General features: G+C 36.3%; 1 protein-coding gene across 1 annotated transcript; it reads left to right on the plus strand.

Moving 5' to 3' along the window:
• Positions 1 to 5,639: 5,639 nt before the first annotated feature.
• On the plus strand, positions 5,640 to 9,075 carry LOC108577127. Its single transcript, XM_017940228.1, has 4 exons — positions 5,640 to 6,652; positions 7,248 to 7,352; positions 7,426 to 7,605; positions 8,988 to 9,075. Exons 1-4 carry the CDS (start codon positions 5,640 to 5,642, stop codon positions 9,073 to 9,075), a joined length of 1,386 nt encoding a protein of 461 aa, XP_017795717.1.
• Positions 9,076 to 18,524: the final 9,449 nt, after the last annotated feature.

The following is an 18,524-nucleotide window of genomic DNA, read 5'->3' on the forward strand; positions in this document are numbered from 1 at the left end:
GTGCGGTTGGCTGGCCTACTCGAAACCGGAATTGGGTCGTTCTCCGGCGTAGATAACCGCGAAAACGAGCAGCAGGACGCGTACCGAAAAAAGAAAGAACCAACGGCTGTCAAGTGCAGGGAACGTCTACTTTCGTTGTCGGCCGATTCAAACGGAAGGAGAACACTGTGCATTCAAGATTCGTGTGTTCTACGTTTCGAACACGCTGCTTCGCCTTTGTAGTTGCACTGAAGGGAAAACGAAGAACTCAGGAAGAAAAGAACATATTAAAATGATTAATCTGTCTTTGTAGAATATGTTAGAATAATGATTGATTTGCCTCTGTAGGCACACTGAAGGGAAGGTGAAGAAATTAGGAAGAAAAGAAGAGGAAGGAAAGGATGAAAATTAGAAGATAACTTGATAACTTGCGATTTTGATGGAATTTCTTGAGAACTTGTGAGCTTAACGAGGAGTGATTGAAGAAATTTGGGGGCTATTGTTTTGAAGAATCATCCTTTTTCATTATTTTGCATTTTTCGAATCTCGACAGCCTGACATTTGTAATTTTTCTAATTTAATAGCCTCAGAATTGTCTAGTTGAAACTTTTTAATTTTCGAAAATTATTAAGTTTCGAAAATCTTTTGTTACCAAATGATACAGTAGACTTCTGCACTGCGTATTCCAGAATTGTCAATGTAAACTGTCGAATGAGTTACGAGAAGTAGTCGGATTTTCTAAGAAACGTTTCGTTTGAAACTTAATTAAAAGTCGTCAGTCATGATGACTATTCGGACATGGAGAAGTCGTACGTGGTAGTGTACGGGTTTATCTTGCATCTAACATCTGCTTCGTCCAGTTCCTTAGCACGAGTTGACCTCCGTTTGAAATAAGGTCAGACTCTCGCCGCTCGCTGATAAAACTCGCCTTAGAAAGTCTTTTCACCCCTTTCCGCTCTTTGCTCACATTCCGTGAAGCCGTGTAATAAAGCATTTTTCCTTCCTTTTTACGCCTCGCCCGTAGAAATCCGACCAGCCGGTACGTTTCCTCCTCTTAACGATTCATCGATTCTACCCATTGATTTCCTGTCTACGGCTAGATCTTATCCTTGAACTCCTTTTTCCATCTCATCGAGAAATTCGCAATATTTTATTGCAATTGTATTGAAATTAAAAATTCACCGTTAAACTTCTTTTGGCGAGTTCACGAGGATATTGGAGTGTAGGTACTGACTTTCTTATTATAAATATGAAAACAAGACGTCCGTGTTTAGCTGAAACTAGACTTAACTCGTATCTTTCAAAGTTGGACTTGTACCACTTAAAAAGAAACGGCTCAAATGTTATTGCGTAAATGCTTTTTTAAAAAGTGGTGTAAGTCCGTTTGTAAGTCAAAATTTAACATGTTTATTTGCCAATATTTTTTAATTAATTCAAAAAACCTTTAAATATCTCAATATAAGAAAAAAAAATTCTTATTCGTAAGGAAACGTGGATTTTCAGTGTTTGGAAATCTTTAAAATAAGATTTGTAAAAACTGTTCGAAAGATTTCTGAAAATATTCCAAAATGGTGAATCCTTTTGCAGGCAAATTTGATAAACAATTTATAACCTACATTATCAATTTTGTGCAGTATCAGAGTTTCAAAATCTACGACGAAGAAACTGCAGGAATATCAGAAGATACTAACGAATAATTTTACTCAAGATTGAGATAATTCGAAAAATCTATAACCCACTTAGCTTTAAAGAGTCCAGATGTTATTGTATCACGAGAGCTTAAGATCCAAGAGTTGATCATAGCGATTTCCACGGCACGGCAAGCAAGAGAACGGAGAAACCAGGGAAAAGTGCGAATCGAAAAGGAGACGTCTAGCGTCGCGGGAAATGCCATTCGTTTTTTTTTTCTTTCTTTCATTCGTTTTGCCAGTCGGCCAGCGTGAAAAGTGTCCCAGAATCTGTACGAGAAATCCGATATAAAATGGCCGGTTACGAAGGCCTAGGAGTTTCGTGACTTCTCGCGTTAGCGCCGCCGCTTCCACGACAGTAAAAACGTTTCATTATTCCGATGTGTACTTTCCATGGAAACTGGTTGTCGATGCATGAATATCGTCCCGACATCTAGGCTATCCCCTTTCGCGGTTGTTCTTTCCTCCTTATTTTTTCCGGCCACTTTCGTTCCGACCTCACCGAAGAGATGTTAACGTACTGATAATATACACCGGAGAAAAGATGGATGATGGTTGACAATCGTAATTAGCCGATCGCCTAGAAACTACCATTTCGATGGATGTTATCGCGACACTGTACACCGTCGCGTCGGTCAAAACTGCACAATCACTTGCTTAATTACATTGAAATCGAACATATCGTAAATTTTGTTATCGATTTAAAAGTAATTTTTCGGCTGTTTTAACACATTTTTGACGTAATTGCTAATTTTTAATTACCTCCTGCCAGTTCTTATCGTCCTTACAATGTACAGTACACCTGGGTCTCTTTTTACGGTATTTCGGTGCACGGTTTTTTAATACGTTTCATTAACTTTTACATGGTTTTTTTCTTCAACGCGTATTATTTACTTTTACACGGTTTTTTAGCAGGTTTTACTTACTGCAGCATGGTTGCAAAAATGCACGCTAATTTCAAATCCATCGTTTCTTCAATATACTGTACAGTGAAGATGTGTTTGCCCTATTAACTTCTCTTTCGTCGTATGTTTATTAAATAAAATATTTTCATTGAATGCATCTCAATATTTTAAATTGCTTTTTGTACACTTTGCGTTAGTTTAACACAAGTTTTCTACTTTGCTGCAAATCCATTTTTAAACACATTTTGTTTACACGATACTGCATGCGTGCCGTGTAAAAGGAGACCGAAATAGGTATAGTTCCTAATTTTTGGTATATTCGACTACATACTATACCATTATTATGTATCTCTATACCATACTACTATAATATATTATTATATCGTACTACTATACTGTACTACTACATCGTTTTACTATACTGTACTGCTATGTCCTGCTGCTGTCTTGTGCTTCTACACTATATTATGCTGCTATACTATACTATACCACTATTATATATCACTCTACCATACTACTATAATATATTATTATATCGTACTACTATACTGTACTACTACATCGTTTTACTATACTGTACTGCTATGTCCTGCTGCTGTCTTGTGCTTCTACACTATATTATGCTGCTATACTATACTATATATACACCGGAGAAAAGATGGATGATGGTTGACAATCGTAATTAGCCGATCGCCTAGAAACTACCATTTCGATGGATGTTATCGCGACACTGTACACCGTCGCGTCGGTCAAAACTGCACAATCACTTGCTTAATTACATTGAAATCGAACATATCGTTAATTTTGTTATCGATTTAAAAGTAATTTTTCGGCTGTTTTAACACATTTTTGACGTAATTGCTAATTTTTAATTACCTCCTGCCAGTTCTTATCGTCCTTACAATGTACAGTACACCTGGGTCTCTTTTTACGGTATTTCGGTGCACGGTTTTTTAATACGTTTCATTAACTTTTACATGGTTTTTTTCTTCAACGCGTATTATTTACTTTTACACGGTTTTTTTTAGCAGGTTTTACTTACTGCAGCATGGTTGCAAAAATGCACGCTAATTTCAAATCCATCGTTTCTTCAATATACTGTACAGTGAAGATGTGTTTGCCCTATTAACTTCTCTTTCGTATGTTTATTAAATGAAATATTTTCATTGAATGCATCTCTATATTTTAAATTGCTTTTTGTACGCTTTGCGTTAGTTTAACACAAGTTTTCTACTTTGCTGCAAATCAATTTTTAAACACATTTTGTTAAACACGATACTGCATGCGTGCCGTGTAAAAAGAGACCGAAATAGGTATAGTTCCGAATTTTTGGTATATTCGACTACATACTATACCATTATTATGTATCTCTATACCATACTACTATAATATATTATTATATCGTACTACTATACTGTACTACTACATCGTTTTACTATACTGTACTGCTATGTCCTGCTGCTGTCTCGTGCTGCTACACTATATTATGCTGCTATACTATACTATACCACTATTATATATCACTATACCATACTACTATAATATATTATTATATCGTACTACTATACTGTACTACTACATCGTTTTACTATACTGTACTGCTATGTCCTGCTGCTGTCTTGTGCTTCTACACTATATTATGCTGCTATACTATACTATAACACTATTATATATCACTATACCATGCTACTATAATATATTATTATATCGTACTACTACACTGTACTACTACATCGTTTTACTATACTGTACTGCTATGTCCTGCTGCTGTCTTGTGCTTCTACACTATATTATGCTGCTATACTATACTATATCAGTATTATATATCACTATACCATGCTACTATAATATATTATTACATCATACTACTATACTGTACTACTATATCGTTTTACTATACTATACTGCTATGTCATACTGCTACATCCTGCTTCTACACTATACAACTATACTATGCTGCTATACGATACCATACCACTATTATATATCACTATACCATACTACTATAATGTATTATTATATCGTGCTACTATACTGCACTACAATATAGCTTTACTATACTATACTGCTATGTCCAGCTGCTATATCGTGCTTATACAGTATACTACTATACTATGCTGCTATGTTATGCTACTATACTACTATGCAATGCTGTTATACTATACTACTGTACCATATTGCTATATCATCCTACTATACTATGGTATACCATTATTCTATGCATATTATTATACTATACTTTTAAACTATACTGCTGATTTGTATTACCATATTGTACAATTATGCTACACTAGTAGCACTGCAGAGTGCACTATTGTGCTATCCTACTATACGTTGCTATGGTATATTACTACTATACTATACTGTTGCGTTATTCTATTATATTGTGCAATTAAACTACATCTCTGGTGCATTACAGCAAATAGTACAACGAAGGACTACGAAGTTACGGAGTTCGACTTAAACTGAGTTTACGATGCTCTGCATATGGAAATTATACCGGGTGACCTAGAAATAACGGTGTGGTTAAAGGAACAGTTATCAAGGAAGAAGACTATAGTAGCACACAATGGCAAACTACAAGCGTAACTGTATCAAATTAGGTTCATAAGAATATACGTACACATAAGGTGTCCATTTTCAACCTACATACAAGGAACTTACAAAGAGAACAAATTGTTGAACGAAGAAACTAAAGATATCCTGAACTTCTATTTTTTTTCTTCAACGATACTACAAAATGATATCACAAACAAAACTACCCTATTCGTAGACTCCAGAAATGTTGAGCAACAGTGTATCCTTGAAATCCTTCAGAGATTTTCTTCGCTGGCACATCTGCCGGAACTAAACGACCACTTTGTCAACGACAATTGGAGTGAGGCTGACGATTAGCAGACGAAATCGCCTTCACGCTTTTTAGAGAACGCGACGACGTTGGTTTCTCGCGGGTTAAAGACGCCGAAACGCCAAAGCTCCTCTTTAGTCCAACGGGTACATCGCGATGGAAACGTCTTCGTCGTCCTCCATCATACTTTCATCACTGTAATAAACTTCGAACAGCAGCATGAACCTTGAAATTCCTACGACGCAACTTCTGCTCTTCGTCTTCCTCTTGTACGTCGTCGCGACTCGCGGCGAGGGCATTGAAGAATCGAGAAACGAATCCGCGAACGAAGGAGTGAAGCCAGTTGAAGAGTTCTACGAGGAATCCTCCAGCGAAGACCAATTTTCTCTGCAGTCAGCGACTACTACCGAGCCCACGACAACTATAGAAACCTACCGGAAACTGACGTTGTCCGTCACAGACAAGAAGAACATCTCCAGAGAATTTCGACCAAGTGTGCATCTAGGAGAGATCAAAGAGTCCAGAATAAGCAGCGGTCCCTTCAACAATCTTCATCACTTCAAGTTTGACAGTGGTGCGGATCCTGGTTCCTACTACGAGCACCTGAACGACTTCCGGTTTGTCCTTCAACCCACTGCGCAGTCTCTTCAAGTTGATCATCAAGGATACATCCATCAGAATTTGCACGAAACTGTTTCTGGTTCGTCGGAAGAGGGGAAAAAGGATGGGACAGAGCAGAACAATTTTGTAAAATTCCAAAATGATGTATTAAATGTTCCTAGATACCAATATGGCGGACCTTCGAAGGATCAAGCATCGGATCAACAGTTTGGTTATCCAGCGATGGAAAATGTTGGGGCACAGTATGATTTAGTGGATCAACAGGTGTTTCAGAATTTAGAGAAGCCTACCTACGAGCAAGAAGCTTATACTTTGTTAGGAAAACCATCCAAGTTTCAGAGTGAACCTCACAAACATGAAGTGGGAAATTTTCTCAAGGTTGATCCTCTGAAGACACAGAATTACGCGGGATTTTATGATCATCAGGCAAATCAACAGAGTTCGCAAGATTACGAAATATTGAAGAAGCCTGGTAATGGGGTGATTTACGTTCAGGAGTCTTCGTTCCTGAAGACCAAGAAGTATCCTTACTTTGTTCATCAGCCAGTTGTTGGGAATCATCAAATTGAATTCCACGATGGCGGACACTCGAATTATCCTGTTAGAAAAAGGTATTCCTATTTTCCTCGATTCTCATTCTACCAATTTTCAATGACTTTTTAATTCTCTCCTCCACTCTCTGAATTTTATTTTTCACGTTTCTATCTTTTCTCACTTAGGGGAAAGCGGGGTAATTCCGGCTACATAAACAAGAAATGCTATAAAATTCGAACAAGTTACACATTTGTCAGTTTCTTGATATTAATTGATAGCTCGAAGTGTCTAGTTTGCATTATAAACTACTGGCTGGAATTATCCCACACCTCACGTTCGGATATTTGAAGTAATACGTTGAATTGAATTTACATATCAAACAAACCAAATGTGACTTTTTTGAAAGTAGAAACATCTCTCTATTTAACGAGATTAATATTAATAATTTACGTTGCAAAATGAACATTCAGAGATTTGTTTAAAATAAAAGACTGCTACAGTCACAAAAACGATGAATATTAACTAGCAGCATCATTAACAGGTGGCAGTATCATATAGAGCCAGATCACGCGTTTTTTATTTTAAGAAATTCTTGAATCATCAAACAATTCTCCACGAGTGCAGTATAAATCATCACTTAACTATCATTCGATCATCCATTCTGATTACCAGAGTGTCACCCTGGAAGAAGATCCTCCGCCTGATTGGCGCGTTTCTGCCTCTGGGCCTGCTCATAGCCGCCCTAACGCCGAATGTCGTAAAGGTTGACAACACCACGTCAGTATACTTTCGATTCTTCCGCTTCAGGATCGCCTCTGCTTACATTCTAATCACGCACAAATCCCTTCAGCCAGCCCAGCATAGTTCTATCGAAATGGAGGGTCACTGACCTGCCAGTGGAGCACAAACAGGCGCGATTCACGGATGCCATGAACGTCTGCGAGGAGAGATCGATCTGCGATATTATCTTAGCTGGTGGCGACGCCGGAGCAACCACGTTGCAGAACATCCTGTGGAACCTGGCGACCAGGTAATTGTTCGGTTAATTTTCCGGAAAATTGCATGCACAGTTTTCTGAGAACATGTAAGAAGAAGAGATTCTGTATCTATAATTGGTAGAATTTGTTAGTTTGAAATATTGCATGCGGGAAGAACAATTTTTATAGAAGGGTACCAAAAATTGCATTCGTGGTTCCTAGAATTTGTTATTTTGGAGTATTAAATTGGTGGAATATTTCTATTTTTGAAAATAGATACGAAAAACTGTTTTCGTCAATTGGAGAAATTTTCTGCAATACAATTGGCAGAATTTATTTCGAAAAATTGAATTCCTTGAATATTTACATTTTTGAAAAAAGGTACAAAAAATTGAATTCACGATTCCGAGAATTTTCTGGCAATATAATTCATAGAATTTGTTATTTCGGGATATTGAAAAATTGGATCGGTAGGACATTTATATTTTTGAGAAAAATACAAAAATTGTACTTGTGAGTTGGGGAAATTTTTGGAAATACGTACCGAGAAATTGAATATTTCACGGAATATCGTGAAACATGGCGACCAAAGGTAATTGCGGTTTAATTTGTAATTTTGTAGTACTTACATTCAGAGAAATTTGAATAAGAAGAAATGTTCGAATTGGAAATAAGTGTATACTGGGTGTCCTAAATTTTTTGTCCGTACAATTTTTACCGAGTTCAAGATTGTCGAGTTAATTTTGAAGAAGGTAGTTTTTACAAAGCGTAACGCTTTGTAGGTTAAAAATCGCTTTATTAGATGTTCAAAATGATGTTCGTTTGCACTCGGATATTTATCAGCACGTTTTTAATGACTCGCTAACCGGCTGACGGCCTCTATGCAATTACGGAAGTGGAACAGCAGAGCAAATGTTTAAATTACCCATAAATACTCCATATAAAACACAATTATTGTCTCTCTTTAACAATTTCACACAGAAAGGATAATATCTTTACACAAAAATGCTCTAATTCTTCAAAATGCAAATCCTGAAAGCAGTAAGAAATGAAATTTACTTCTATTACATTTTGAGAAACTTACAATTAAATAAAGGAGAAAAGAATTTGTGATATTAAAAACCAAACACACTGCATACCTCTCTTATAACCAAGTTTCTTGGATATTTTATTTTCTTATAATTAGTGCTTGTGATTATACGTTATTTATATTCTCATATCTAATCATTTATTTCTTCTATCTTTTTTTTTTGTTCTCTTTATAACATGCCTTTTCATTTTTCACATGTTTTTGCAGCTATTTATCTGTAACTATTTAGACTGAACTTTTGTAGCCATTTTCAATCTTTCTTCCAAATGATTCTGCATCTTAATGGATTCGTACCGCAAAATGAATAAATAAACGAATTATTAATAACACGTTTTTTGTGGATAGAGCGACAAGTGCAATGGCAAAGGAAAGCGGGCTTCAGGAAGTTTTCGAAGCGGTGAAGAAAAAAGATTGTAGAAACGTCTCTTGCTGATCTCTCGTTCGATTTGGTGTAAAAAGAAGAAAAAAGCACAGAGGAACATCGAAACCAGACGGCAGTAACAGTGATTCCTCTATGAAACGCACGGACGTGAGCAATTTCCATGGTGAAAAAAAAATTGAAACCTGCTAATGTTTAACTTTCTCCAAACGATCTGTAAGAAAAATATGACACAGAGAGACTCGTAGAAACCCGGCAGAAAGTAGCTGGCGGTGCAATTATTGCTATCATTTCATTCACACGAGTTCACTTATACTTTTATTGTTAGAAAATCAGCGTAAGACAAGTAAAATATTTTGTGTTTAACATTTTATCTTTCTTAATATTTAGCATACGATAATTATATACCTACTTTAATCATCTTGTCAAGATTTAATATAATAGATTTATATTTTATTTTCAAAGGTGTTCTAATTTTCCAAACCCACTAGCAATTCACAAAATAATTGAAAATATGAATTTGTCAATCTTAGTATAACTGAAAATTTTTAACGCTATTCCAATTTTAAAAAGCTACCAATAATTCTGCATTCGTGAAACAATTAAAGGGTGCAGGGGAAAAGCAAACAGTGTCCAAAAAATGTAGAAATGAGATTTTCCAAAAATTTTAAATTCAAAATCAATCACGGCTTAAATATCCACTTTCCAAGGTTTGTGGGATTCATAATTGGCTAGATTTTCAAAGATGTAAAATCACGGATTGCTTAATACTCGAATTTCCAAAATCACATGTTTCCAAAAATTTAATATTCAAAATCAATCACGATTTAAATATCCACGTTCCAAGGTTTGTGGGATTCAAATTTTTCTAGCTTCTTTAAGATGAAAGCGACCAAAAGCATGGCTGAACAAGGACATTGCGATCAAACGATCGAATTATTAGGGCATTGTTCACGTGAGCGCGCTTCTGCTCGACGCAAGTGAAAGTAGTCACAGTGTATAAGTGGGTCGACGGTATTCTATGCCGGCTGGAGCCATGAATTTATGTCCCTGCGACGAGATACGGGTTATCGGCGACTGCAGGGAACTTTCACGCGCGTCTCGAGCATCGAGATATCGATGCCCCTCATGGAAACGGCCCGTCTACCCCTTTTCCACGCTCTTTAATTATCTATCGTATCTTTTCTTACTTTTGTAATTTGTTTCATGAAACAGTTAGAATTTAGAAGAGAAACTGATCGAAATGCAAGACACTTATTCAGAAAACGTGAAAGGATGAAATGTAAAATGGTACTTGTTAAATATACGTACTTTACTAGTGTCGAATAATCGGTGAAAGAAAATGTAAATAATGTTAAACAAAATAAGATTCGATGAAATGAAAAACGTTGAAAATTCTTCAAATTTCAAAATATCGTGCACTGAAAGTTAAAGACACCAAGCTTTCTAATTTAAAAACATCTTATACCACAAATTCAAAACTCCAGACTTTGAAATTTCAAATTTCCCACACTGCAAATTAAAATCACAAGGTTTCAAATTTCGAAATATCCTACACTGTAAATTGAGAATATCAAAATGTCCCATATCTGAAACGAAAAATCTCAAACTTTCAAATTCCAAAATATCCTACATCTCAAATGAAAAAAATACCCTGAGCTTTCAAATCGTAAAATATGCTAGATTGTAAGTTACTAATTTCATACATATAGCTGTTATTTGATAAAAATAGATTGCACTTGTATTTTTTATTTATATTTTATTGCATAGTAGCTATTATTTATTATTTATAACTACTTATTATTTATAACTACATTATTTATAAAACATTGGACTGTTTAATTTGTGTCCAATTTTTCGTCATTAGCAACATTAAACGTCTTTGTTAGAATCTATTGTTTTTCTTTTTTTAAGTTCTATTCAGGAATTATTTATGTAAGGGAATTTTTGAAGCGTTGGAACATTATTGAAATATTAAATGATGGATTCGAGAGATTAGTTGTGAGAAGTCAAACGTTCCCCACTGAATAATAAAGGACGAGACGCGAATTTTGGGTCGACCAAGTGTCGCTTCGCCATTTTCACTTCAGGAATGCAAGAGAGACCAACATGGATCAGCGAGCTTTTCGCTGGTACGATTGATTAATGAGACCCTACTAAATTCTCCGAGTGCAATCAAGCTTCTTTTCGTCTCGTTTAATTAGCGCTCTTTCACATAATTCCTCATTCAGTGTGCATATCTACCAAGTGATTAATTTCTTTCTACATTCTGTCTGATAATTATTCATTCACACCTTATTCAGGATATTTCCGCTTTAAATATCCCTTAGCATTTAATACTAATAAACTGCAATTTTTTTCAACATTCTATGGCATTGTAGAAACGCAATTAACATTAAAGGTTAACGGACCATCTAAAAATCTTTTTAAACAGCGTTCAAAATTTTTCCAAGGTATAAAATCATCAAGATTCCAATTTCAAAAATTCAGTATTCAAAATCTGTCACGAATTAAATGTCCATTTTCCAAAGTCTCTGAGATACAAAATTGTCTGGATTCCCGAAAATGTAGAGTCATCGATTACCTAAGACTCCAATTTCCAAAATCTCATTTTTCAAAAATTCAATATTCCAAATCAATCACGATTTAAATATTGACTTTCCAAGTTTTCTGTCCCTCGACATTTTCGAGATTCTCTTCAATCCAAAACTACTCCAAACTCCAAAATAGTCTATGTTCCAAAAATTCAATTAAACTCACCCTCAATCTAACGACACATGTCAAAGCTTCTGACACTCAAATTTCGCTACTCTTTCCAAAAATCACTTTCGAAACCCAGTGGAAGAAATGAAAAAAATCCGGTTCCGTGTCCCGGAAACCCTAATCACAAGTGGTCGGAAATAATTCCCGAGTATTTTCCTAGGCAATTTATCGTGCAAAAGCCACTCTAAGACGTCTCATTGGCACAGTTCTCGCGGCAATAAAAAGTGACCGGGGGCATCGAACGAATATACGTATAACATTCTCGAAATAGCATCTGTCGTGAAATGACCGGAAATCCCAGGCTATTCTTCCGTTTTACGAGCACCTTGCCTACTCCCGGCGAACATGAAAAGTAGAACCGTCGATAAAAAGTGGCTCACTTTCGTTGCCATTCGAGCGCGCGTGCACGAGATACCACAAAAGGGACAAGGCATCGCGCGAAAGTGTGTTTATTAGGAAAGAGGCTAGGGTAATTAGAGATAAGTGGGCGTAATTAGCGTACTTTCTTTCCTCCGGCAAGTTCTTTCTCAATAAAACGTTTTACCAAGAAATCAGTACGGGGGGGAATTGTGTTTGAATTGCATTGTGTTAAGGATACTTAAGTTTAGACCAGGTTTACGATACGGACGCGACTCTGCTATTTTTCAGATTAAGGTTTGAATACGCGTTTAATGTTTTCAGGAGGGCTCCAAACCTCTCATAAAAGCAGAGAATTTGGAGTTTCTTCGTGCATCTCAATAGCAATTGACGTATCATAAACTCACGTGAGCTGAGGCACATGCGAGCGAGCGAGCGTTACTCTGGGTTTTTCCCAAAAGCTCAGGTGACGCGTACCTCACCCAGAACACCCCTTCCCAAAGGGTGAGCGGTTGGCGTCGGGCGTCGACAAAGGCCCTAACTTGATTGGGAGTTTTGGCCCCCCACCCAAATCTCACCCCCGTCAAGGGACAAAAACCGTATAAAGGGACTGGGGTGATAGACATAAAGGACACTGTTGTAAGAACACATTAGTGAAACATAGAATCTGAACTCTGGTACGAACGATTACACGAAGTTGAACCTCAGGACATTGGACTCGCACACATTTAACATTTAAGAACTCAGTTACATTGCATTACTGTTACATAACAAACTGTGTTGCAAATAAAGAGTTATTTGCTATATAATCAGGCTTCATGAACATTGTGGGAGCCAACACATTGTTTCGTGAAAATGTGTGCAAGATATTTAACCCTCTGAAAGTTAAGCTAGCTGCGTCTACACGCTATACAGGGTGTCTACTTTTTTCTGCATAACTGTATGAATAAGAGAAATTGTTAGGGGCTTGCGGTTGATCTTTCGATCGTTCAAGCTTTGCCGGTTTTTGCACGTGTGTGCCGACTAAAGTTCTAAGGCTTCGAAGGACCAGTTTCTTGATTGAAACACTAAGTTTTTATTTTATGTTCTATTTTCTACAACTAAGTGTTCTAAATTCTATTGCGAAGTGAGAGGTGTTTCACTTGCGAGTGGCCAAGTGTTTCTTCCGCGAGTTGGTTAATGTTTCTGCCGGAGTCTCTGCGGTTTCCCTCGAAAAAGATTTCTATTTTCCTAAAAACACCCTGATTGGTAATTTTTCCTTTTCTAAATCACCAATCAGTTTACTTCGGTGCATCGCAACGTCCCTCCATTTCGCCCTTAGCGCGTTATCTTAGGGTGAGGTAAACAACGACCGGAGAAAGTGTTCGGTGGACGGATGCGTGAGAATCCTGTGGAATCTCCGCTTTTCTAGACTTTGTTAAAGTCAAGTGGCCCATCGACGTTGGCAAAAGTCGTGGGCCACTTTTCTATTTTCCGTTCGGAGACTCCAGGATTTATGGCAGGGTCTGGTCCTAGGGACTAAGTGTCGCAGGCAACGCAATAAACACTTGTGGTGTTTTGAAAAAGCGATATTTGCCTGCGACGGCGACCACTTGACTCGTGCCATAAATCCGGCTACAGGATACGCCTTAACAGAAATATACCATCTAAACGTAGGCTCAAACATGATTCATTAAAAAATTGTATAACAAAAATATAAAATAACAACGGGCTGAATTTCGTTGGGTATAGTATTATATAAAAACTGATTGGCGACCTTTACCTACGTTAGTTTCATTTTAACCCTTCTGTCAATAACCGGGTACCCTTTTGCATAATTCTCACTTAAAATATTTGATCTTCCAGGTAAAAGATTTAAATATCCGGCCAGATCGTTGTTATTTCGCACATTTCCTATCCGTGTTTGCTTCAAGTTTAGAATTTTGTTATCAGAAAGCTACTAAAATTGGACGATAAAGTAGACGACAATTCTGGTTATTGACATAAGGGTTAAAGTGTCTGATACGTATCAAAAATTGGATTTATTACATTGCGAATTTTTTGTTGTTTTCCTTTCATTTCGGTGAACGCGGTTGCATTTCTTCGCCAAAGTTAGTATCATATATCAGTCAAAATATACAGTGTTCATGCTATGAGTTTCCAACGTTTTTCTGGTAAGTAATAGATTTATGAGAAAAATAGAAAAGGGCAAAGTTTCATTATTTGTTTGTAGGCAGTACGATTGCTTAAATAGATTTTTCTAATTTTGCAATAGTTTTCGTGTAATGACAATACAATGAATTTTTATCAATTAATGCCGAGACAAATTCAACGATCTAACAAACTAATTTTCAAACTCCACGCTTCTTCAATTAAACTAGTCCTCGTAAAATTACAATCAACTTCTTTCCTCATTACTGATAACTTTCTCTAAAGTAGTCTTCGTTATTGAATATATGTATGTAGTATAATATTTCTTGCGTGGAATTTCACGGTTTTATGTTTTCCTTCCATCGATGCACACCTCACAAAGGCGATTAAAACGTGGGTCGTTCGCTATGGCGACGCGTAGGCTCGTCTTCGAGGTATGTCAAGGAAAACGAGTGTGCAACAGAGTCGAGCGATATTGGAAAACTTTTCGAGGCCTTCGTGGATCGCGTTGAACACAATGGAACCGGTACGCGTTCATAATTCTTAATGATAAGTGCCCCGCGAGGTCGCCGAATTCTATCGAAGGACGTGAATGCATTCGTTCGTATGATAATTCGTTCAATTGTACCCTCGTTCTTCGTTGTTACGATCTGTTAGCGTGAAAAGACACTCGACGATTGAGCGACACTGGCGTTAATGGAGTGTATACCCTTGTTAGCGTTTAACGTTCTCGAGAATTAATAAGCTGGTACGTGGTAGAGTTGGTTGTTTTATGAATGGAGAGTCGATGCTAATTGTAGCATATAATTTGCGTTATTGGAAAGTTGTGTTTGGTTTTCGTTGAATCATAGTGTGTGGTGGAACGTTATAGTGCATACAGTCAAGGACAGAAATATGTGGAAACCCAAACAGCTTGAGCTTTTTGAATACGTTAGAAATTTTGAAAAAAAACTGCAATTAGCCGGAATCGCGAACAACTTTTTTATCTGAGCTCGTAATGAAAATTTAAATATACGTTTTGTAGATCTATGTCAATTGTACAATTGAGAAACAAGCGACAGGCATCGAGAGATGTAAGAATCTTCAGATTTATTAGTTATAGGCCGAAAGTCGTGAAATAGTGCGTAATCGTTTGTAGCTCATAGCAACATTAACCGATTTCGATGAAATTTTCAGCGCGTGTATAAGTGACGTAGATCTACAAAACGTATTAAATTTTCATTACAAGCCAAGATAAAAAAGTTGTAAACAGTGACCTTTACAATTTTCTTCGCCATTTCCACAAATTGCAAGTTTTTCAAAATTTTTTGTACACGCCATCTAGTAAACTAATCCTTCTAACTTCTCAAAAAAATTCAAGTCGTTTGGCCGAATTTTACAAAAGTTACTCTATTTTGAAGGGTTTCCACATATTTCTGTCCTTGACTGTATGTTACTGTAAAAGCCCGAACGCCGGTAAATATTACTTATTTTACGCGGAAATCTTAATATTTACCAACCAATGTCGGTATAAGTCCGAAATATTATAAAGGTAATATTTATTTCGTGTTTTTACCGAAATTAAATGGCAAATCTTAAGATTTACTATTGAACGCAGATGGTTAAGTTAGTTTAGGTTAGGTTGAAAAAAATATATAGCCTAACCTAATTTATAGTTTGTTTTGACTGTTTTTAACTTCAGAGATTTAATCTGTTTTTAATAGTTTGTAACTATAACGTCAGACAGTAAATGTATTTCTTAATAAATGCTAAGAATATGCAATTTTGTCGTTTTATTATCAAAACAACTTTTTACCAGGTATCTACGGTGAATCTTAACTTATAGACCAATATAAATCGGTAAACGTCCGGAAACACAGATAGTTACATTGAAATTGTAACTTTCACCGCGAATTATTGGTAAATCTGAGACTTTTACAGTAACATATATACTTTTGAATATACTGCTTTGTTTTTAGGGTACGGTATTGAATATTTTTTATTATAATTCGTACTGTTAAAATGTTGTTTTTAAAGGTTGTAGAGTATTGTATACTAATTTGCACTATTGAAATATTTTTGCTAAAACATTTAACGTATAGTGTGCAAAACTTCTTGTAATAATTCACACTATTAAGAGGTGAATTTTATACCTTATAATGCACAATATACAATTTTTCATTCAATAGCTCATACTATTAAAATATTAATCTTGATACTTGTAATATACATATTGTATAAAGTACTTTAGGTATCTATTAAAGAAATTATTAAAATGTTGTTTCTAAAACATCTAATGTATAGTGTACAATATTAATTTTAATAATTTACACTATAAAAATATTGATCTCAAAATTTGTAGTGTACTGTACACAACACTTCATGTAATAATTCATACTACTGAAATGTTGATCTTAAAACATCTAATGTACAGTTACAACACTTCTCTTATTTCTTCGCATTACTAAAACGTTCTACGAATTTTCAGTGTACAGTGTACAACGCTTTACTCTATAACTCACTCCATAAAGACATAGCTATTAACATTGCTACTGGGCAATCAATAATAAGTTAATCTACTTTCAATGTATAAACCTATTAATTTCAATGTACAAATTTCTCAATTTTCAATGTATAAATTTCTCAATTTTAAATGCACAAAATTTCTCAATTTTAAATGCACAAAATTTCTCAATTTTAAATGCACAAAATTTCTCAACTTTCAATGTATAAATTTCTCAATCTTCGATGCACGAAATTTCTCATTTTTCAACGCATAAAATTTCTCAATTTTAAATGTATCAAATCTTTCAACTCTCAGTGTATAAATTTCTCAATTTTTCCTATCCTTTGTTTCATAAAATTAGCCACTTTGCCATCTGAGCGTCTTCTTTATCAATCTATAGTGTAGAGGTACACTGTGCATCGTACAATACACAATTTCCCAAACTACCAGCCATGAAACAACACGCCTGTGATTCTTCAAAATTGTCGAAAGTAAACGAATTATCCTCGCCTCCACATGCACACGAACGACTCCTCTGAGAAAAAGAAAGTGGCCAATCATCGTCATCGCGATACCGTGGCCTTCCCCGACCTTCCTTGAATCTCATGGTTCATCCGTCACGGGAACTGACCCTGCGTAGCTATGTGTGGAAATAATCTATGGGAATGCGGAGGAAATGTGTCGACTTTCGCTGTTCAAGGGCAAAGAAACGGCGCAGGAAGGAAACGTTTACGCAATCCCACGAAGTTCTATTCCCGTTTACCGACTATAATCATCTAAGAGATAGGAAGACAGCGAAGAAATATGAAGAGAAAACCTGTTGATGGTTGCAGCTACCGGTTGACTAGCCAGATTTCTCAAGATCGATGCGGCGTGTAATATGGATTAGTAGGTAATCGAGCAAGAAAAAGGAATCATAAATTGAAATCAAATGATACTTCTCGCGGTGGAACAAAATAAAATCTGTTTCGAACTGTAATAACAAATAATGGTAGTAAGTGCCGGTAATTATGAAAATGGTCGATAATAAATCATGCACTTTTTTGGATTCAAATACTTAGACTTTTTAATATTTACATACGCTCCTCGGGTGAAAATTCACCCATAGCCTCCTTCCAGATGCTGTACTATGATTTCTTTCTGAATGTGTTATAACTTCGTTTAACAAATTTAAGTTTCGATGAAACATAGTGTAAAAGATTACTAATAACATATAGTGAAGCAAAATATAGTGAAATCTCACCCGAGGATCTCTTGCGTAACTATTTCTGAGGGACGTATGAGGGTTAATTGTTCAATTTTCGACTATTTTACAGAAATAATTGTTAAGCACTAGGGTACTAATTTCCGCGTACTTGGAATATTGCACTAGGTGCCGTCTGAAGATTGAATGTATTGCGTTGAGAGTCTGAATCTTTATTATTCCTAATGTAACTGATGGTCTGTGTACTAACACTCTGTGGTCTTAAGCAAAGTCGGCCTTCTTATCGAGTCGTCCCTTCTCCAAATCTTCGAAAATTTGGAGAAGAGACGCAAAGGGAGGTTCTTAAAATTACTAAGTGACCAACCCCGTATCACCCCCTTCCACTGCGCTCGGAGCGCGTCACGTCCTTGGAGCAGGGGTGACGAAGCTGGTCCTTGCTGGATGGAAATTTGACTCCGACTCGTTCGGAAGGTGAGGTACCGAGAGGCCTCTGTCATTGCGTCGGTTTCGAAGACCCTTTGGGGGTGACTTTATGATACTTTGCCTTACTGACTGAACAATAGC

This window comes from Habropoda laboriosa, unplaced genomic scaffold (genome assembly GCF_001263275.1).
Source record: "Habropoda laboriosa isolate 0110345459 unplaced genomic scaffold, ASM126327v1 scaffold598, whole genome shotgun sequence".
Lineage (NCBI taxonomy): Eukaryota > Metazoa > Arthropoda > Insecta > Hymenoptera > Apidae > Habropoda > Habropoda laboriosa.

Excerpts from the sequence above, each read along its gene's own strand:
- LOC108577127 (XM_017940228.1), top strand. The coding sequence starts at position 5,640 with ATGAACCTTGAAATTCCTACGACGCAACTTCTGCTCTTCGTCTTCCTC. Across the intron at positions 6,653-7,247 it reads AATTATCCTGTTAGAAAAAG|AGTGTCACCCTGGAAGAAGA; the intron begins GTATTCCTATTT and ends TCTGATTACCAG. Across the intron at positions 7,606-8,987 it reads CTGTGGAACCTGGCGACCAG|AGCGACAAGTGCAATGGCAA; the intron begins GTAATTGTTCGG and ends TTTTGTGGATAG.